General features: G+C 37.4%; 1 protein-coding gene across 1 annotated transcript; it reads left to right on the forward strand.

The window, feature by feature from the left end:
• Nucleotides 1–182: 182 nt before the first annotated feature.
• On the forward strand, nucleotides 183–24,193 carry LOC106143077 (protein Wnt-1). Its single transcript, XM_013345048.2, has 4 exons — nucleotides 183–315; nucleotides 6,021–6,283; nucleotides 20,168–20,466; nucleotides 21,401–24,193. The coding sequence occupies exons 1-4, from the start codon at nucleotides 218–220 to the stop codon at nucleotides 21,926–21,928; spliced, it is 1,188 nt and encodes a 395-aa protein (XP_013200502.1). The 5' UTR covers nucleotides 183–217; the 3' UTR covers nucleotides 21,929–24,193.

The following is a 24,193-nucleotide window of genomic DNA, read 5'->3' on the forward strand; positions in this document are numbered from 1 at the left end:
AACAATTGAAACCGAAACCATAATCCGACATTATCTATTGCATAACTCGGACCTAATGACCTGAAATTAAAAAAAAAAAATGTGCGAGTCCAATCGGGCGTTGTGGCAGGTAAGGCCTCCCACCTTACCGGCGACTCCGCCTCGGCGAGCCGGGCTCGGACTCAGACGTAGTGGTGCTGCGATCGACCGCACTCATGTGAGACCCGAGGTACCGCCCATGATGAAGTGTCCGTGGTTGTTTGTGCTCACAGTTCTGTGTTTGAAATGCGATGGGGCTGGAAACAAGCCCAGGAGAGGCCGCGGCAGTATGTGGTGGTGAGTTTAATATTTTATTTTGTTTAGATATGGTTTATAATGTCTTTTTGTGACATTTGATAATTTTTGAGGTTAGATTCATGATAAACAACTTCATGGTATTTTAATTGCTTGTGTATTTCAGTGTGAAATGTACCTGTGATTTGTAGGTTATGTCATTAGTTAAAAGACAATCAAGTTGGAACCCAGATTAATATATGTATTAATATAACTAAATTGCTGAACGACTTACAAGTTATAGACCTTCCTATAAATGTTTAAAGTGACGTTTTAGTTTATTTAAATTACTTTCGATTGAGATTTGTCAATGCAAGGTGATTCCCCTATGATAATAATCATTGCAAAAGAAAACATAAACTTCCGCATAAAATACAACAATACTATGGTACTACGGCACTAAACATAATACTTATTGTGTGGTTGCACATGTTCTAGCATCGTATGCATAATTAACATATCATTAATAAAGGCGTAAACACACTTGTGCGAGAATGATAAATGATGCTCAAATTGCTAAATGGGCACTTAAATTTTACGATTGTGGGAACTATGAAGTGAAGCCACATTTAAGCGAATCAGAACTGTGATTTATCGTGTAATAAGTTTGTAATGAGTATTTAATTTTAATTACTGTCTTGGATTACTATACAAAGTTTTATTGTCTGGCCACTACTGATGTGTGTTTACAATAAGTAATTAAAGTACCTAATATTAATTATTTGCAACCAAATACATGCTAACAATTTTATCGGATATATATTGTACAAGATACTTATCAATATCAATAATTTATGCAAATAAAGCCGTGTCTAAACGCACAGTTTGTCGCCGCATTTCGTTTTGACTGACAGCAGTGTTATGTTATATTTGTACACACTATCATACAGCTCCTGGTATGCGCATGTCCTAATCCCAGTTTGTATAGACCAGAAAATCTATTAGAAATAATAATTTTCATATAAAAATAGTTTTAGCACTTTAGAAGAAATATTTTAAAATTTATAAATATTTTTAAAATAATGCATGCTCAATTAAGATACCTAATTATTAATTTATAAATTACTTCACTTTCACGATTATATATATCACTAAAATAAAAACAAATAAATATATTCTCCTTGAACTAAATTACGTAAAAAAGTTAGAATTTATTTATAAATACATTAAGAGTTAAAAAATGTCTTTTTTGTCAACACTATATTAACTAAAAATAATTATCATATTAATAAAACTCCATAGTATTAAACTTTGTATCAAATCATAGTTATATTTTTAAATCGGGGATCTAATTAGAAAAGGTACACACGATTTCAAAACTTATTTAAAATTGGCTTGGCCATAATTTTAATACGCGTTAAAAGAAATACCAATTACTTTGTATATGAATGATCCATGGATATTAGGATTTACTCTGCATTAAATGTACATTAAGTTTTAATAAATTTTCCGACGGAACCACATTTTCAAATTTTACTATGAGTACTATACTCAAATTTACTAGGATTAAAGTTCTTTTTAAATTATATCACTTTTGAATTTTAAATGTTAAAAACGAACAAATCTGATATAACTTTAAAAGTATTTTTATCTAGCTGAAATATTAAATTATCTTTTAATTTTTATATCTTTTATTAAAAATATTAAAAAGAAGAATTACCTTCTAAAAATCACAAATCCAGATTATTTACAATTATGGAATTTGATTTCAAATAAGAAAAATAATCAAATACAATTTACACAAGTTATAAAAATATACTTTGTACCTACTACTGGTCAAGTATGGCATTTTATTTTGATATCTCCTTTTCATTGAGGAATAAGTATAAATAATACTTTGTCTATTCTAGACATTTCGTAAATCTTTGGAATGTTATCGTTTCTTCTAGATTTGTGGGTGACTGACGGCACACAAAACAATACGGCGGCGCGTGCTGATTGCATTGAACAAATAGTTACATTTTTGTATGAAAAAAAGTAGAAATACTTATAATATTTACAAAATGTTGACCTTATTGTATTATTTTATTTGTTACTCTTACAAATGGAATAGAAATGATAAATAAAATACTTAGAATGATTTATGTAGGTATATTTAAAAAAAACATCAACAAAATAAAAATTTTATGCGATTATTTAATGTAGGTACAGTTACAGTAAGATTTAAATAGATTAAACTATTATAGCTATGCCAAAAAAATAAAAAGTCTAATTGCTAGCAATACAACCCATATTACCTACTGAGGATAATGTAAGTGACCCATATTTTTTTAACTCTTAACAAAAGGTCCTGAACTGGTCTCGCCGAAATTTTACGCATTCAGTGCAATATAGTTTTTAGTTTTGTTGAAGAAATTTGCTAAACAATGGATTTTGGTTATTTTTACGGGAGCGAATTTTCTGTCAAAGCTATAAATTAATTTTAGATATGCATTGTGTCTATACCTTTATTTACTTCTAATATAAACATTTCATAGTGCTGACGTATAACAAAACTATTTATTTTCACATTCATCCGCTAATAGTTGACGTGTCTGTTTGTTCTCACTACTGTACCAATTTCGATACAATTTATTTACCTACCCAAATGCGAATAATACTGAAAACGTCAGTCGTTAGCATTATTTGGTATAATAGTGTTAACATATTATTATAATTGAATGCTAAATGTTATTATGGGTGGGTTCTAAATATATTAAATTCGCATACGTGTGTTTGTGTATAGGTATATACATACAATAGTTTTAGCAATATCATGCTAAACGTAGTAAAACTATTTAAATGCTGAAAATTTATTTAATAAGGAATATTCTCCCTGTTAACTTTGTGTGTTGCCAGTTTTATTTCCATTGTTATGTTGTGGAACCCAGATTCTTCCTTCCATCGTTCTTCTAGATTTTGTCTAATCTTCGACACCAAATTGTAAGTAGAATATATATTTGGTAACAATACAAATATTAATTCATTTATTTAAACTTTATGCACGTAAAATGTAGGTACTACAAGCAGGTGGACTGAATGCTACAAGGCATTGTCTGTCAGCAAACCTTCGGACAAAACTGAGATGGATTTCCGGGTGGTGCGATAACTGTAACAGAAATTATAATATAAATATTTTTTTATATTTTATTCAAAACTTAGATCGTAACCAAATGCAAGTTTCTAACTTTTAATGCTCAATTTTTTGTTGTATAAAAATAAAAATGACTACAAAAATAAGGCATCTCAACCACTTGAGCGAAATCACAGCTGCCGGAAGACTCACAATTCCAATTTAAACTCGTACCAATTATTTTAATGAACCTTTTAAAGTACAAGGCTATGTGACAGGGATGATAACTTGCGTATTTACACTTGCACTTTACTTTTTATACCTTCGTGCATTTTCAAACATTAATGGAGTAACAATTTTTAACCAATGACTACTAGAGTTTATCGGCCACTGAACGGAGAGACGGTTAAAATATCTAGCAGTGTTTGTGACAGGCAAGGTCGACGGCTAACGACTTAGAGGCCGCAGTCCTACGAGGTGGTCGGACCAAGTCCGATCGTCCTTGGACACATACCTTCAAGGCAAATGATGATGCAAAAGACCACAACATATGGAGGGAAAACATCAGATAAAAGTGATAGATATGCTCGGAGTAGAAGTCAAAAAATGAGGAATATGACGCAAATCGCGACGATGATTATCTACTACAATAATTTTGCTTATATCAAAAGCTAAAGTGATTTTTTTGCATTTAAGATCATTTGGCAGACAATAAGATGTCAGATAGTGAATCCTGAGTTCTGGACTCAGGATACGCAATCCAAAGACTAATCTTAACATATGAAATCAAATCAAACTATTTGTATTACTCCCTTAATGTATACCTGAATATAGATATTTATTCATATTATAACTAAGTATTATTGATAATTGTTTATTAAACTTTTTAGCTTATTCATGTCGTCTGATAAAATATCCACGATTAGAATTAAGAGTAGTGCGAAAATAAAGTTAATAAAACCAAAAGAAATCGGCACACCTCAACTAATTTCATATGCATCTTGCGTACTCCATATTACATTACGTTTGAAATCGCGTGCTGCGTGCTGATAACACCAGATAAAACGACCAATTTATAAAGACACACAAATTGTTTCATAAATCTACAATTTTCAAATGAAAACTTATCTTAAAAGGTGAAGAGAGCTCTGTGTAGTGTGGTTAATCTTCGTTATTTTGACACTCCAAGATGACGTCAAATTAAATAATAAAATTAATTTGTAAGCGGGAAACGTGTGTTAAAGTGAGTCATTGGAACATAATAATATAAGTAAATAAAGAGAAATACTTCCATCTGACCTCTGTGACTAAAACAGGGAAACCTAACCGATCTTAGATGATGGTTGTTGCATAAGATGAGGCTTACTCTTAGACTTCTACTAAATACATATGAAAAAGACGGAATTGCTCTTAAATGCCGAGAACTAAGACTCAAATGTTACGTTCTTAATGAAAGTCTTAACTCAGAAAAGGCTTAATTGCCATAAAGAGACAAACTCACCAAAGACAATATTTGTTATTTTGACACATTCACACAGACTTATCTCAGAGCAAACATCACGTTTGCTCGTGAAAGCCATCGAGTTTTTTTTTTCTAGTGTATTTGTTCTAGACGACGTGACAAGTGCAAAGGATTCTTTACGAACGGTCAAATATGGACATACGCGTTTTTGTTTTAATCCTGTGGGTGTAAAATTGACGAGTTTTGTAAATTGATTGCACCCACGGCTGGATTAAGTTTAGGTCGGTTTGATTGTTTAATTACTGCAGATTTGATGTGACGTTTTGAATGATTTATTATGGTCATGCTGGCTGTAAAATTTATAGCGATTTTAATCAAATTTCATATATAGATATGTGATTAGGTATATCTTAAATTCTTATCTCAATCACTTTAAATGATTCAAATGATATCAGTATAACTGAGCCAAGCAGTTCGCAATACAATTATGAAATAAGCATGAAATTCTATATAAGTATCGTTTCGCGTACCCATATATAGACTGACACATTTTTTAAATTTTATCATTAGGTAGGTAGCTATAGAATGAAAAATAATGAAAAAAAATATTCTAAAAATTTTCCTTTTCATTGTACTGTTCTTAACTATTATGAAAATATAATGATACCAACGTTTTCATTGGCATTGGTGGTACGTATGTTCTTCCACTTTGACCAGATATAAACCGAAAAACGTAGCTGCGTCTCCATGAATTCTCGAAGGAAATGAGAATTTCCGACGAACACATTCATATTTACGTAACACTCAACTACAAAGAAGGGTAAATAGAAAAGTAATACGATTTCCAAGCGAGAGTGGCCCGAGTTTTTTTAGTACCGCACCGCGGGCTCCGTCAACATGCCTGATCTCGATCGCTCTCCAGTCTTCAACACTAGTGTTTACTCGCTCTGTCCTCGAGGATTAATGCGCGACGCAAATATTTATCTAAACGTCTGCAGATTGACAGTTCGGTCGTCAATTGTTTGTTGTCTTTACCTTTTCAAATGAGCATTTCATTTCAAGTCGAACCCATTGCTTTAAGTGGCGTTCTCGCCGATGTGTTTATCTTTTTTTTTTACGTTCAGCAACTTAGTAGGCATTGTTTTAAATTCTTGTGAAATGTTTTTGTTGCTTAACACCATGTTTTGTTTGCAGGGGATTAGCCAAAGCGGGAGAGCCAAATAACTTGTCACCAATGTCACCTGGAGTCCTTTATATGGATCCAGCAGTTCATGCAACACTGAGAAGGAAACAGAGGAGACTGGCCAGAGAAAACCCTGGCGTGTTATTAGCCGTAGCCAAAGGCGCCAGCATGGCTGTTGCAGAATGTCAGCACCAATTCAAGTACAGAAGATGGAACTGTTCAACAAGGAACTTCTTACGAGGAAAGAACTTATTTGGCAAGATCGTCGACAGAAGTAAGTAGATTATCAGATTTTGTAATGATGACAAAACACTTGACAAGGGTTCAGCTAATAATAATAATAATAGGCGTCGGGACGTGACGACCCCATCGCCCCCTGGGTCACCTTCCCAGTGCAATCAGTCTCCGCAGGGCAGCTTGTGGCGAGCTGTTGGGGAGTAGCGACCCCACGAACCTGAGTGCTCCCAGGGGAGGCCCCTGTTCCTCGCCTCCGATCTTCCTTCGCCAAGGTCGGGGTGGAAACCGATGAGGGACAGGACCCCTACCTCTGGCTTGCCTTAACCGGCCGGTCAGAGTGGAGTCGCGAGAGCTATACGCTCGAAGGATGGAAGTGTAAAATGTCATAACGCCGGGGGTGCCTGACTGGATCACCACGATTTCACGCCCCGCAGTCTCACCTCTCGACATCCTTAGCCACCCACGCCGATGTTGCCCCTTTGTTGCTTATTATGGTGACTGATTTGAGGGGCCCATTTAGTGAGTGGCGAGTCACCACCTGCCACATAATAGTCACGTATTCATGATTATGGCAGGTGTCTGAACTTCTCCAGCAATAGCCCAGTTAAAATCCATCCAAACGTCAACTCCATAAACCATAATCCTTTTCCCTTATTTTGTAATAGCTTCACCTCCTGCCGAGATCTGTTCATGGACATATCATCTATTGATATGCCCGGGAACGGGTTTTGGCAGGAGAACAACATAACATCAACTTCTCCAAAGGGCCTCTACGTGTTGGATTTATATCCCCACGCAAGCCTCTCAAAAATCCGGGGTGTATAGACCCGTGAAATCTAAGAGGAGAAACATAATAATAATAATAATAAAGGCGTCGGGACGTGACGACCCCATCGCCCTCTGTGGAAGGGTTTCCTTCCCAGTGCAGGCAGTCTCCGCGGGGCGGCTTGTGGCGAAGCCGTTGGTGAGTGGCGACACCACGGACCCTACCTCCTGGGGAACATACAGACATGCGCCATACACACACATACACACAGTGACACTTTCCCCGCCTCTGGCTTGCCTTGGCCGGCCGGCCAGAGTGGAGTCGCAAGAGCAGATCCTATGCTCCAGGATGGAAGTGTATTGCACGTAATGGCGTAATAGCGGGGAAACCAGCACGGGGTCATGCCTCGTGCTCGTGAAACCGGGGCCGCACCTCTCGGCATCCTATAGCTGCTTTTAACGTGTTGCGCCCTGGCTGCCGCATTGTGGCTTATTTAGGGTGCCCACAGGCTGCTGTATAGCCAATGAGCAGCGAGTCACCATCTGCCTAATCAAAATTATGTGAGAGATTTTCAAGGCAGATGTCCGTATCTCACTCCATAGCCCAGAAATCCAATCCATTAGCATCCCATCCGCATGACCCAAATTAAGTAAATCCCTTCCTGGCAATAGTTTGGCAGCTATGGAGGGCTGTCCGTTGGTGCATCCCAATGGTTCATCAAGGGACAGATCTCCACAGCTGCAGCCATCTCACTTTAGAACAAAAGGTACCAAAGGGCCTCTTCATGTTGGCTTCGGCCCCATGAACGCCTCCCAAATGACCGGGTCCCTATGGGCCCGTGCACATTTTACATGTACCAACATAATAATAATAATAATACTTTATTTCAGACACAAGATCCATAAAATATGATAATTACAAAGATTAAATGAAACAAATTATTATTGCAACATTAATTGTTACATTAATAACTGACAATAAAAGAGTCAGACAGTTATAGTAAAACAAAAAATAAAATAAAATAATAATAACATATTTGTCAGGCAGAAACATTAACTGGCAGCTATAGATAGCCAATGTCGGTAAGTGTCGGTGGATACCAGTCCCTCTGCCAGTCCTCTCAAAATGCAGTTATTGCTGGTCGTCATTCTGGACATAAAGCCAGCAATACGATGACGGTGGATAGCATTGAATGAATTTACCCGAGCTTCGGCAAACATCCCGGAAGCGCTACACCAAGGTTTAAAGCCCATCAGGTGTCTAAAGATGTTATTATACGCTACTCTTAAACCGTCATAAGCTTTTTGCGTGTAGTTTGTCCACAGCTGACAAGTATAAAAGGACTGGCAGAAAGATCTGAACAGAGTTATTTTTACGTTGTACGACGCTTTGAAAAATTTTCTAGCGATCATGTTGCCAACGACGCAAAGAGATCTACGCTGTCGTTCTATGTCTTCATCGTCCTTTAAAGACGACGAGAGTACATGGCCAAGGTACCTAAACGATTTAGTAATTTTCACAGGCTGCCCATTCAAAGTCAGGGCAGGAACTGAATCGGGCCCCTTACCCGATCTAAACACCAGCATCTCTGTTTTTTTGACATTATATCTGAGATTATGACTTTTAGCATAGTCTTCACATATGTGTATTAGCTTTTGCAGGCCCTTAATTGAGGGGCTGAGCAACACCATGTCGTCTGCGTAACTCAAATTGTTGACATATCTGTCTTCAACTCTGAGTCCGACCCGGGTGCTACTCAGCTCCACAATAAGGTCATTTACATAAAGGTTGAATAGATCAGGAGAAGTAAGTCCACCCTGCCGCACACCACACGACAGCCTGTAGGGATCAGATGTTTCGTTACCCCATTTTACATTGTTAGATTGACTACGGTACCACTGCGCTAAGAGGTCGACAGTTCTAGGGTCAATATCTACCTCGCGCATCTTCCTCCAAAGTAAATCGTGATTTATTGTATCAAATGCACAACTTAGATCAAGAAAACACGCGTAAACAGTAGTGCCACGTTTTTTATAGTATTTAACGACTTCCTTTAGTGAAAAAATTGCGGCATCAGTCGATAAATGGGGTCGAAACCCAAATTGGCCGTCATCAATTTTCAACCTTGCACTTATTTGGTTCTGTATTAGTCGATCAAGTACCTTGGCCATTATAGTTGCTAGTGAGATGGGGCGGTAGTTAGTAATGCTCGAGATATCACCCGTCTTGTTCTTAGGTATGGGCACAACAAGTGTGCGAGTGAGCTCACTCGGCAGGTATGAATGCTGCAAGCAGAGACTACAAAACAGCGCCACGACTTCACAAACATAAGGACCAGCATATAATAAATGTTCTATACTAAGGCCATCATGGCCGGGAGACTTGCCCCTTTTCATATATCTTAGTATATGAGCGATCTGTTCAACAGTCACACGACAGTTCTCCCCGCCCTGATGACCATTAATTTTTCTGACATGACTACTATTTTCAGACCTATTACATGTATTTTTATTAAAATGCTTGCTGAATAGGTTAGCAATACATTTCTTATCAGATTCAGATTCAATTCTATTTGGTAGGCTACTTTTAGGATTTAATTTTTTAACTTCTTTCCAAAATTTCACAAAATTATTACTACTAGTATGCTGTTGAGCCAGCATGTTCATTACTATTTTTTCTTGATTATTTTGTACATATTTCAAAGCATACTTAAAATCCCTGCGCGCAGCACTCATAGTTTCATAGTAGTACCCCGAGCACGGCCTGCCATTGAACATCCACTCGCCGAAGGTCTGACGAGCCTTTACATGTTTGTCCCTAACGTGAAAGTTCCATCCGACCACTTTCTTACTATTAATGTAAGGCTTGCAATAGGCTTGCTCAGCCGATGATTGCAGTACATCAATTATATCACCATAAAATTTATCAAGTTTTACATCTGGATCAGTATTATAACAGTCAAAACAATATTCATTAAAATTATTTAAAATATTTAAAAAGCCACTATTGCACATTTTAGAATACCTTTCAATTTGGTAAGCACTTCTCTTACCCCATATATATTTAAAATTATTTACAATGTTATTAGAATCATTTGTATTTTTTGGTATTATAGAATTAAAATTACATTTAATGACTAGAGGCATGTGATCCGACCAAAAGCAATCGTATTTAATAAAAACATTAGTTACTAGCCTATCAGCGGCGACAGTCGCAATGACATGATCAAGCCATGAGCAAGTCCCATGTGCATCACTCACAAAAGTATATGAGTCAGCCGGTAGGCGTTCTATGTCGATACAACGTAAAAACAACTCACTGCAATACTTGGCTAATTCCTTTCCGAACAACGTATCCGGATGCGCGTTAAAGTCGCCGAGGATAAAAACGCTTTCTATGTCGCAAGTCTCAATCACTGCACTAATTTCCGCAAGGCACTGTGTGAACTCGGGTAAATTATCCTCACTATTGCATGGCATATATACACTAAAAACTAACATGCTTCGATCGTCACGAGACAGTCTTACGGCCACTATGCGGTCGCTTTCGCACGATATTATCTCCGTAGACGTAAACAAATTCGTGCGCCACAACAAAGCATTTCCTCCGTAGGGACGCCCGCGTTTGACACCAGTAGAAGTATCCATGGACGACTTAGCACAGCAGCTAAACTCTTTGTCAATCTCCTGAATTAATCCTAGGTCATGTGGCCAGAGCCAAGTTTCCTGCAGTGCAAGTATATCCACGCTCCCACATAAGTCTTGGACATGATGCACTGATCTTTTAACATTTTTACAGTTAAAAGACGACATAACAATCTCATTGTTTGGTTGTATATCCATTATCAGTGTTATTTATTGCGTTTGCACCCACGACGAGTGGACGTTGCTGCCGGTATCGACGGAAGACTAAACCAAAAGGCCAGAATTCGTTTTGCAAAAATATATTGATTTTTGATGAATGAATCGTAATCTTGAAAGAGTTAAAATGCGTGTCCTTGTTTTGTTTTAACATTTCTACTTCCAAACAATCCTCTTTCATTTCTCTTATATATTCTTTTATATCATCAACTTTGACATGCTTTTTGGTGCGTGATAAGTATATATATGCCAGCGATTCTGCTGCCTCTAATTTATTACTTCGTAAAGTACCTCGAATATTTCTGTATTTATTTTTATTAATACTTTTCCTATGTGTTACTGTCGTAAAACCTGTGTTGTCTGTATGTGTCTGCACAACGTTTTCATTATTTAAAATTTCTGCATAGGAAGCAGTGTATGTCATATCCTTCGCATCGGTCAGTTGCTGTTGTTGCACTGCAATCGTTGAATGCGTCGGTTTTGGCGCCACGGCTAGCGGCGGCGCATGAGTCACGCTCGCGCCAATCGCGGCGGCCGGGCACTCCGATCTCCCTCCTCTACCGCGCGCCCCTCTCGTCTTGCGTCCCCGTCCGCTCGGCCTGCATACATGGCTCGAACCATCAATATTAGCGACATTGCAACACTCATTCAAACCTACATTTGCATTTCTTAAATCGGTTAAAAAGTTCTCATTTCCGGTCTCCTTATCACTATGACAAGGTCTAGGAGATGGGTGACATTTTGTAGGCATTACATATTGTAATTTGGATAGAATACTTTTAACCTCATCGATTTCTTTTTTAAGGTGCACAATATCGGATGACGATACCCCCCTACATACATCCGTGCTTTTCTCTTGCCTCAACTCATCGACGTCCCTTTTGAGTACAGTCATTTGTTTAAGAAATGTGGTCACATCTACGTAATCAAATGACACTGGCGGTAGTTTGTTCAAATTGACACATGCAAATACCGGCAAATTCTTTTTCTCACATTCCTTTATCAACTTAATAATTTCTAATATGCTTTTCTGTGCGTCTCCTTCTTTTCTCCTCATTATTTTTTTCGTTGGAGCCATAAGCTTGTAAGCTAATAACCTCGCTGCTTCAATTTCTCCTGTGTCATATGCACTGGTGCATATCTGCACGATTCCTGTCTCGGGTAAGGTATCAACTTTATCATTTACGAAAGTCAACAACTCGTTGATCACAATTCTACATGAGTCACATTTTAGTTTATCAACACTATTTGTGTTTTCGTCTCGCGAAGATACATCGGGCGGAGGTGGGGATCGTACCATCGGCATGTCGTACGTGTGATGCGCGCTGTGCCTCGATGCGAACTGCAATACTCGCATCACGCTCCACGCCGACACAAAAAGGACAATAATAAAAGCAATATTTAAATAGCGATTTTTGAGAACACGCGTCATTCTTGTCTTAATTCGGTTCGGGTACAGAACAAAACAAAAAAGGCATAACTTCAAAAAATACTAAGGAAACAGATTAAAAAGTATTGAATGATGTTCTGAATGTAATCGGCATTTCGCCTCCGAATGTACTCAGTTTAACTCTGCAAAAGCTCGGCGTACAAAAAGGTTTATTTTTTTACAAGCTCCTAATTCCAGCTACAAAGAGTGGCTACAAATTAAGTGATATCTTTAGTTGGCAACCCTTTTAAAAGATTTTATCTGTATTCACCGGGAGGGTAGCGAGTCAGGGGCACATATAAAGGGCTCATCAAGATAAAACATCCTGGATCAATTACATGCAACCGAATGACGTTTGAGTTCCCGTTCCTCTCTTTTTATACGCCGAATGTGTACCTTTTTTGAATTCTCTTTGAGAAATTCTTTATTGAAAGTTGTTTAAAATAATTGAAACAGCTGTGTTCGAAATTTCATAATATTATTGTCTTTGATGCAGGTAATAAGTTTTTGATTAAGTGAAAATAATTATCATGTTTTGATTTATTGACTTTCACAAGTATTATTAAAATTCAGAGAAATTATATTTGAAGGAGTGTTTATATCCATGAGATTTCGAGTACCTACTATGCTCATTGACATATATCTACGAACATTTCTCAGTATAAGCGTTAAAATGTTTTAATTTAAACATCACGTAATTTTTTGTATAAAAATTGGATAAAATGAGCATCTATTATGCCATAAACACCGGTTCAGAATCGCGCTAGCGTGAATACATTTAGTTGATTTCAATGGATGTAGATTGTAATCAATAGATCCAAATCTGCAAATAGATGCCCATTAGCTTCACAACTGGTCACACAAGTATAGTGAAGCGATATAGTGCTTGATTTAGAGCATAGGAAACGTATACGACTTTCGTTCTTGTAAAACACGTAAAAAATGTATTTTCGTCGACTTTGAATGAGCCTCGGCTTTGTTATTACACAAATATTTTGTAAACTGTTCAAAAAATTACTCTTAGCACTTACGATGTCACGGTCAAGGTTCAAAATTGTTTGACATTAAATTCGACAGAAAGTTTCGCACAGGCTGTGCTATCTCCGGTGTCCGATTTCGATTCATTGTGCGATACGGCTTATTATATGTTCGAACATCTGGCCTTTTAGCAAAAAAGTTTTGGTGATTCAATTTCGTGTTTTTTAACAATGAAAGTGTAATTTGTATTACGTAACATTTTCCTTGAGTGCTAATAAAAATTTAGATAATGCCCGTCGAGATCAGTGGGCTGCATTAGGGGGTTATCTTGTGCTCGAGCGATATCTGGGTCTAATTCGATTTCATTTCGGATACGTCTTGGAGCGGGTTGTCCGTGCGGCCCGGTTATTGACCTCTCTTCCAATACGTTAATGAATTGTGCAAGCGCTTTCGGTGAGATGTTTCTATTAGTTGTGGTGGCCTTCAAACGATTCGGTATGTTTTTGTTTGTGACTATGTTTTTACTGTGAGTTTGTCTGTGCTTTATTGTGTTACAAATTTAAATGCGATGGTAAATAATGTAAATATGTGAGCCGGTAACTTTTTCGATGCTTCAGTATTATTTTTTGATTTTCAACTAGTTTTTTCGTTGGAGTTTATGTCGTTCAATGTAATCTTTTATTTTTTCTCAATTCTGAATCTAGTAATGACAACAAATTAGTGCGAGATCTTATTTTTTCATTCGCCGAAACAAAATCCAAATCATATCCTATAAAGCAATAATTTTACCATTACTTACTAAAAGACCATAATCTCAATTACATCACTAAGTCAAACATCTTAACGTGGCCTTTCTGTATTTGCGAGACTGTTTGCTCTGTCTACCCAGTAATAGAAAAAGAGGTGATAATATGTATAGATGTTTACAACTAAAAGCTTTGTTGTAGGTATGTGTCGTTTCCTGTCTAATTTCGATATTCCTAATAAAATGCAAACACGACTTGATTAGGACATTAATCACACACGTCTGCCTTCAATAAAATATAAATCAATATGTTTTAGATACAAATGTCGCCGTAAATTTTAATTACTAGGTATGTCCCCGTTCGACAAGACTCGATAAACATTAAAATATTCATGGAAAAGTAAATTGGTAACAAATCGCAATTAGATGTATATATTTACACAACATTAATATTTATAACAAATAAAAAATGTCCGCGGGTCAGCACACGCCTCGGGCGAATTGAGACCCGAATGTGGCTAGAATGGGCAGGTAATATCAAAAGAATTATTGGGCTAAGAATACACTTGTTAATTTATATCTATAAAAAGACCAAATATTTTAATTAACTAATAACAACTTAAAAATTCTTCGAGTTGCACTCTAAAAATTTTCCTGATGAAATAATGCTCTTTAGTGGTTGACGCAATGACTAACTTATGTATTTTTTTCATGATTATTTCAGAACAAATTTTATCAATGATTAATAAGCCCCGATCAAATTGTGCTTCACCAACCGATGAACAATAAAGTAATCAAGCAAAATAGTATCACAAAAAATATTAATGCTACCATTATATAAAAAACATCGCCTAGAGCAAATATAAATACTGTTAATCGAACGTACCATAAAGGCTGAGTACCATTTTTCTAAATTAAAAACCAGATACTTATAGTACGAGTCGGACCACCATCGTAATAATTTCATTTGATAAAAAGAGCAAAGAGATTACGAAATTTATGTTATATGCGCGTCCATTTAGAGCATATTACTTTATTAAGGGCGAGCGGGGCGAGCGAATCGCAGCTTACCCGTCCAGACGCAATATTCTCGATAAAACTTTTAATACATTGCAATTACGTCGTTTGAGGATCGCATAAAAACTGACAGCGGACGCAACGGGGGACGATAACGCTACTCACAAAAAAAAGTAGCAAACATGACTCCGAACTCCAGCTCATCAAAATACAGATGAATACCGTTGTTGCGAGACATAATTACTGCTCGCGATCACAAAGACCCCCGGATGGGACACGAATAATTACTAATTTACACGTTGACACGCCATTGACACGACGGCAGGACGACTTCATCGCATTGTGGCGTAAACCTCAAGCACCGTATTAACACAAATGATGACAACGATACAATGCTCCGGCCTTTATTCACCTCGGCTTTGTCGCTCGGAGAATAGAAAAATATATGGTCCGAAGTCCCGCGGCGCGCCCCCCGCGGAGTAGTTTAGCGACGCACTGCTCTCAGGACAAGAGCCACGGAAGCCAGGTTTACACCTAACACGACCCTAATGGCAGGTAACTCGGCCAATAAAGCCGACCTTTTAAAAATATTTCCTGTTTTGGTGTATCTCTGTTAGCCCCCGAGATTCCAACGTCGTGGGTGGATAAAACGTATAAAACGATCGACACCGAAAATAAAACGGATATAAAATGCCCTCGACGAAATATTTAATGCTCAATTAGATAAGCGTTTTAGGTTTTGTGGCGTTCGAATTGTTTTCGAGATAACACACGTTTTGTGAAACTGAAATGAGACGATTAAATTTCGATGTAGCCCAAGTGATGATCGGCGTGTTACCTTTTTTAAATGACTAACGTTAATTTAGACTTTGATGTTTGTGTATAGGTTACTTAAAACGGAATCGTTTTGGGTGCGTTTTGTCGTGAAACAAATGGATATTGTGTGAACGGGAGCCACGGCGGAGGCTGGTACCGAGTGGTAGCTCGGCCCCTTTGTGTCTCTCACAAAGAGAGATATACCACCGACGTAATTTTGAATTGTCGCATTGAAGCCTCGAAACGCGGACTCGATGTGAAATTATCACCCATACACGCCATAACGAAAATGAATTATTGCTTTTTATTGCACCATCTCGATACAATTTCGCAGCAAAAAATATCTCTATTCTATTTCTGTGTTTCAATGGAGAAATAAATTGCGAACTTATTAGGTTAAAGAATGACAGAAATAGTTTTAGAGGCGAGTTTGCCAAAAGGCACTGGTCGTCTACTCACTTGTTGCCATAAAAATAAATAAAATGTCATTATGTTGTCATAAAAGAGAGTTTAGATAAAAATAACACATCAATGACTTCATCATTTGTCGATAAAGCCGTCCGATAGAACGATCTCTAAACCGGCCAAACGTCTTATTATAAAACGAGTGATTTATGGATGTTTTGAGTAATTACGCCTCATCAAATTTGAATAATATAAAGTCCTCATAAATAAGGCCCGAGCGCGAAACCGTCATCCTCATAAGTCAATCCTTCAAATTAATCTTGTAGAAACGCCAGGCGTGATGACTTAATGCGGACAGGAACATATTTAATTAGTGCATTAATTTCGAATTATTTAATGGTTTGTTCTGTGAGGCCAGGTGTTCGTCAAACGTCAACAGTGATTAAGTTTTATTTCGCCGCGCGGGCCAGTGGACGCGCAGCCGGATTTACGACTTTTTGACTTTTATAAATTTTCAACGCCTCACCTTAACTGGCAGCGGAGCAGAAGGAATTATCGCTCGCTGTAAACCCACTCCGGGACCATTTATTATCCGCACAGATAATCCACGGACACCACTTTATTATCAGTTATAATAATAATTTACTTTTATAGATCCACATTACTCATGTTTGTTCTTATTTGACTGCTATTTGATGGGGCGAAATTGCCATAATAAAATAATAGCATGCCTTAATTACTTGTATTTTATCGTAGACGGAAACTAATGGTTGTTGTATATTAGTAAGTACTTGTTGTCGGATTAGGTTTGGTCGTTTGATTAGGCTCGTGAAGGGACTTTGCATTTTATTAATGCCGTGACTAATGCGACTATACGGATGAAGCGTATTTACATCTGTCATAATTTTTCTACGTCGCGATTATTCGCAAAATGTGACAGTGTTCTTTGTACGGATACGATTATAAATTGTTCGATTTATTTATAGTTGAATTGTGTGTCAGACAGAGATTTCGCTGCCGAATGGAGTCAAACTAGTTGATAGTGAGTTATTGCTTAGACAAGCCTTAAAAATTCTGGCAGGGTAATTAAAAATTGTGTCCAGTTGTCGTTTATTTGTGATTGGTGTGATAGTTTTTCCGTTATAAAGAGTATTGTAAATCTGTGGTTTCTTGACATCTGTTAGGGCAGATGTGGGTTGGGATTGAGAGGTGCTCTTCACAGCACGCGACCACCTGGTCGGACTCCCCGCGGCTCCTGTTAGATAACCGTGCTTTCTATCATCATTATTTGGGTAAAAGTGGCTCTTTGAAATCTAAATTTAATTGATAATTAAAAACAGGAATTGATGTTAAAACTTTACATGGGTTTAATAATTGCTTCATAGCAACTACATGTAGCCAATCGACTTAAGTCTTCGTGTTACAGTGTGACAGTTAAGGGAACGATATTTAAGCATTAAAATCTTTTTTCAAAATACAAGAGGTTATCAAAAATTAAGTAATTATTTGATGTTATTACACGCGTCCAATGTAAATAATAATCTTCCATAAGAAATACTTTTATATTTATTTTGTCGTAACTCGTTCGTTCAAGAGTACTAAGTTGACAAAAAGGTCCATCTCGGTCCTCCACTTTTATTTGCACATTACCTTTGAGATGTCAACTGTAAATCGGATTAGCCGAAAGCTATTATTTAACGAGGGTTATTTACGTGTGCCATATTTAATTGGCCCCCACCTATTCGTTATAGTTAATGCGAGAGAACGTTTCGCAGACATTACAGAAGATAAATGCTCGGCTCGGCCCGTATGTATTCGTATCTTGAATTAATTTCGTCCGAGCATTGAATGATGGCAAAATTGACATTAAAATTCCCGGTCGAACGTCTCAAGTAATTGCTGAATAAAATACTTTTGTATAACATCGCAAAGGGAATCACAAAAAGCGAATGCGGGGCTGCATGCCGCTGTGTGCGGACCGTAATTTATATCCGTGCACGATGACAACTCAATAAAAAAATGATTTCATTTGCTTATTGAGCCCTTAATAAAGCTGGCGCGGTCCGTTCGCTGTTCCACATATTATTATTATAAATAACAACAAATACGCGTTCCTCGTTAAAGTTAGTTCTCAGGGGCTCGGAATTTCGATGTTATTAGGAGTTATCATACTTTCGTATTTTTAAACTAGAATCTGAAGGTATGAAAATGTCAGTCAGGATATTTCAAGGTTCAACAAAAATTCTTTTTTCTTGAATGTTAGAGAATTTCTTGAAACATGTCTTTAACCTGAAAAAGTCGATTCAGTTTCGGAATCATCACCACTCTAAACAGCTCGAACTTGGCCAGTTTTCGATTGAAATTTACTGTGCGCATGCGCATGGTGGCCGGAAGCCCACCAAAGGCGCAGGCGCACGGTGCGCAGTATATTTCAAAATGGATGGCACCAACCGCACTGGTGACATGTGATTACACATATATTAGGACGGCGTTAATTACCCGTTCATTTTTATTCGACGGTGCCTGCAGTTTTATAGTCTCGCAGGAATTCCGTCATAACCTCCAAAGCCTTAATGAGATGAGCTTCCAACAACAATAGCTTAGTTATTAAAGTGTATTATCCCATAAAATTACAATGTCTACGCACGCGAATTAATAACCGGGTAATGGCCGTACACGACAATCTGGCAAGTTTATGCACTGTTTTTTTTAATCGGTCATGGTGAGGCAATCATTATTCATCGATACGTCCAATATTATCCGTTAATAATATCATCGTAGATCCTTCATGCTCGTAGACAATGAGTTTGGTATTAATCGATAAAAGTACGATGGCTATTAAATCGATATTAAGCGAGGGAATTCGATGCGCCGTACCAGTTGTAATGATCAAATTTATAATCTCTCGGGTAGGTAAGAGGCACTTCTTTTATTTTCAATCGTCGAGATATACCCTCTCTCTTTTAATTGTATTTTATGAGTATTTGATTCTAATGTCAGGCCATTAATTATTTATAGTATTCGATACGGGATGAGAACATCGATTTATGTATTCGTACGAGATGAATGAATGCTGTACAGTGATCGGTTTATGTCAAACCTTTCTGTGAATAACATTTTTTAAATCAGTGGTTAACCATTAAATTGATGTTTTAACTAATTGAAATATATTCCATTGCCATTCAAAATGGCAAAACTGCCAGCCTTCTTGGCATAGTCCCGAAGGTTGATGCTATGCTGTTGTCATATAGTCAATATAGTTTTAATCATCTTTTTTTTTTAAAGTGGTTTTAGTTTGTAATCATAAGGTTATTTAGAAATTGTATCATATTGATTCATGAACTTTGTTGAATTAAAAAAATATATTTAGAATAAATTAAGTACTTAATAACAGAAAAGGTTTGTAGGTATGTTTGTATTTTTCTTTGTAACGAATATTCTCGAAACCTGCTTGACCGATTTTGATGATGGCAAAGAGATAAACCAGTGTGTGGGTTGTTACGAAAAAATCTCACTGAAGCGATGTTTTAATAAGAAATAAAAATGATTGTAAATTACGTAACTGACATACTTCTAAAATCAATAAGGTATGTCAATAACCACACAGGACGTTTGGGCTGAGGCCCCAAAACCTTCAACTTAGTGCGAATTAATTGCTCGCATACCAAACATACCTACAACAAGTACAGCTTAAACATATTGACCCAGTCTCAAATATATCAGCCTTGTACTGGTACAGTCAACAAACAACAAAGATAATATTAAGAGTTTTTATTATTGCCTTCAGATCAGACCGAAGGATTACATTACTGTTCCCTTAAAAAGCAATGGATAAATGAGCAAAGAAATACTTTGGAAATTTCTGAACAATGCAAGCTTTACTAAACGCATCTCTTTTGTCGCAGGTTGCCGCGAAACAGCATTCATCTACGCCATCACCAGCGCTGGAGTGACTCACGCAGTCGCTCGCGCATGTGCCGAGGGTTCCATAGAGTCTTGCACTTGCGACTACTCGCACGTAGACCGCTCGCCGATTCGCTCCCGCGCAGCTACAGCCGCGAACGTCCGCGTCTGGAAATGGGGCGGATGCAGCGACAACATCGGCTTTGGCTTCAGATTCAGTCGCGAATTCGTCGACACTGGAGAAAGGGGGAAGACCTTGAGGGAGAAAATGAATCTTCATAACAACGAAGCTGGCAGAGCGGTAAGCGTCACTTTATTTGTATTTGTCAGTTAGCCAATAAAGCATGTGAATACACAATTGGTCACAGCTACAAGTTAAATCGCTCGATGATTGGTCTACGGCTTGTTGACATTCCCATCCATCAATACCACTTATCCAATCGCCACTCCACAGTAGCACCTCATAAACATCCATTAAACAAAACAGTGAGATGACGGCCTTTGTCAACGGACGTATTTACATTACCATTACGGGTGACGATCGATCGTCGGCTACTTGACATGTTGCTAAGTGTAATATTAATTATGCGGCGCTGGGTCGGCCCATCGCGCGACGACTGCACAACAGGCACCCATTCGCTGCGCTCGCGCATCTCCCTCCCATTGCACACCCACATTTGCATACGGTATGCTCAGTCCTTCCAAAATTTATCAAAAAGGGAGAGCATGCGCCCCGAGCCACCCAGACGCATCATTAAGCCTTGCACTTAATTCCTGTCACGGCAAACGCACTGGGTGTCCACCTGATGAATATTCACGACATTCCAGCGATTGTTTAACACATATTTGGACACTAGGCGTACAAAATATCCAGCTATCTACATGAGAATGAATAAATACCATCACACACGTTCTCCGAAGCGCCTGCGCTTGTGGATAGGAAAATATTTACTGTCTCCAACCTAGCGTCATTTATCTACCTTCTTAGAATGATGAATGTCCCTAGATCATGATTTATGATCAGTCCACACGCGGTGACGACCGGCCCACCTCCTCACGATTTGTAACAATTTGCTCGATCGTGAGACGCGATCGATGGAGTGCGCCTAAGAGATCATCGATCACTCGTATCGAAGCTTATCGTAGGAATTCAAAGATATTTGGACATAACAGACCTCCTGTTAAGTAAGAATAGATTAAAATATTAGATGTTTATTCTTTCATTTTGTCCACAGCACGTGCAAACAGAAATGCGGCAGGAGTGTAAGTGCCACGGCATGTCAGGTTCATGTACCGTGAAGACCTGCTGGATGAGACTGCCGAGTTTTCGCTCGGTAGGCGACGCATTAAAAGATCGTTTCGATGGAGCTTCACGAGTCATGATGTCCAACACTGATCTGGAGGCACCTACACAGCGGAACGACGCGGCGTCACACAGGGTGCCGCGCAAGGAACGGTACAAGTTCAAATTACGGGCACTCAATCAAGATTACAAGAATCCAGGAGTGAAAGACCTCGTATATCTGGATCCTTCGCCAGGTTTCTGCGAAAAGAACCCTAGATTAGGTATTGCTGGGACGCATGGGCGAGCTTGCAACGACACCAGTATTGGAGTTGATGGCTGCGACCTCATGTGTTGCGGGCGAGGATATAAGACGGAAACAATGTTCGTGGTGGAACGATGTAACTGCACGTTCCACTGGTGCTGCGAAGTCAAATGCAAACTCTGTCGCACGGAAAAAGTGGTTCACACGTGTTTATAGGCGCGCGGACGCCAATGACCCGAACTAGTACTGGTAGCGTCATTTGTGATCAAAAGTAACTAGTGTTGGATGGTTGTGACTGTGACTTGGACGAAAGTGGACCTGTTTAAGTACTCGAGGGCAGATAACGGACCTTGTACATAATCGCTTCACTTATTCATCTATCGAATTATTCGATATCGTTTTTCACGTTGACTTATGTAAATAGTTCTTTACCACTGTTTTTACCTTCTTTATGTACGATAATTGATACGGCGTGAAATTAAAATAAGCTACTCGTTCGGTTAATTTATTTGGCTATTAAGTGCGAACATGTGATCTAGTAAATGTAATTTTCTTTCTGGTGGATACTGCGACGTTCGGAAATTAATGACTCCAGTTACTTTATCGGCGACATATTTTTGTCAACCTGTCATCCCCGTTTAATAAACGAACTTGGGTTCATTGGTTTCCTAACGCGGTAAGGGTCTATTATCATGTGTTTAATTATCGTACTAAAAATAATCGCACCCAGTGAAGAGATTATGTGAATGCTTGAAGGGACTTTGATTGATATTTCTTAATATCATTTCTAAAGTACATTAAATATCTCGAAGTTGTAAAGCAATGAGTATTAATGAACCGTATTTAATATACTTTCTATTTAGACTTCGGTGCGTGGACGCATAACTGTTTTAAGAACCAAGAGCGAAATTATCTTGTAATTATAATTTCATATTATAATTACGCCAGTTAATGGAAATTGTGGCTTAACGGCATTAGCATAAAGTTTCTTCTTGGGTGTCCGGTCGCAGGCTGCATTCAGCCTTATCAGTGAGTAAGTAGCACCATCGTAAAAGTGTCCCACATTACGAGATAACCGCTCTCGTGGAGAATTTTAATTAAATATTAAAGGAATTAAATAATCAGTATTATACGTATTATATTTGTATGCGTGTTGAGTCCGATGTGTTGAGATAAGGTGGCACGCAAACTCTTGACATTTGTTATAGGATTTATACATTGCTCGTCCATTTTAAGCATGTTATTTATAATATAAAGTGCTTATAATATTACTAACAACACTTGTAACTACTGTATTGAATTTAACCCGAATATGTGATGGAATTTTGACTGTAACAAATCCGACACATAAATTTTTCAAAAAATAAACATTATAACTTAAAATATTTACACGACACAATAAATTTGACATATTATAATATTTCGAAATAATATTTTGATCATTAAAGATTTACTAATTCTGACTGCCCGCATTCTACAGACTTGCCGATCAATGAATAGTAGCTTTATTATTTATGAAAATAGGTATTTATATCAACGTGAATGATATTTCATATGTGATATAAGATAGTGTTAGCTAATAAGTATTATAGATAGCCATCCTGTGAGCTTAAACTGTATCATAAATATCATTGAACGCGTAGGAATGTTTAAAAATAACAAATATTTATTGAACTTGTTTTAATTTATTTAATTTTACTTTGAGAATTGCCATTCAAAGTAAAATAAACTTTAGAATAAGTGAAAAAATCCGAGGTCAAAAAGATCGGTGATTTGCAGGTATTGTACTTAAATTTATTAATGTATTTTGGGTTTTTTGTAAATAGACATTAAAAAGAAAAACAGTGTAAGCCTGGGTGCACACTACGGTTATGTCGCATAATTTAAAAAATCACACAAAATGTTGAACTTTATTATAATTTTAATCGCATGTGCATGCACTGTCTACATTTTGGCGATAAAATCGTAGTGTTTTCCAAGTTTAAAATTACTGTGGAACTGATACGTCGGATTTAAAAGACTGAAGTTTTTTTTAATTATCGTAGATTTAATGTCCATGACTGCATTAAGCCTTTAGCCATGTCTGAGTTTTAGAAAGAAAGCGAATGTGATAAAAACTTATTTTAACTTAATTTAAAACCAGTGTATTCAAAAGTTGATTTTGGTGCCATTTTAAGCATTTTACGCCTGACGGTAATTCATGTAACCAATCAAATTTCCGATTAAAATTTTACATATGTAAATATTGTCATTATTAGTAGATATATTTTTTAAGTTATTTATGTGAATGTAGCATTTTTATTGTTAATTTTAGTGAACAATACAATTGAAATCAGCTGAACTCAACTGAATCTCAAAGCTTATTGTTGTATAAAGTAATGTACTATTGAAATGATATTTCGTCCAATGACCGCTTTTGGGGTTGACACATTTGTATTAATATTGGTTGTACATTAGCAGTACCTATTTATAATTAAAGTA

Source organism: Amyelois transitella, chromosome 2, assembly GCF_032362555.1.
Source record: "Amyelois transitella isolate CPQ chromosome 2, ilAmyTran1.1, whole genome shotgun sequence".
Taxonomy (NCBI): domain Eukaryota; kingdom Metazoa; phylum Arthropoda; class Insecta; order Lepidoptera; family Pyralidae; genus Amyelois; species Amyelois transitella.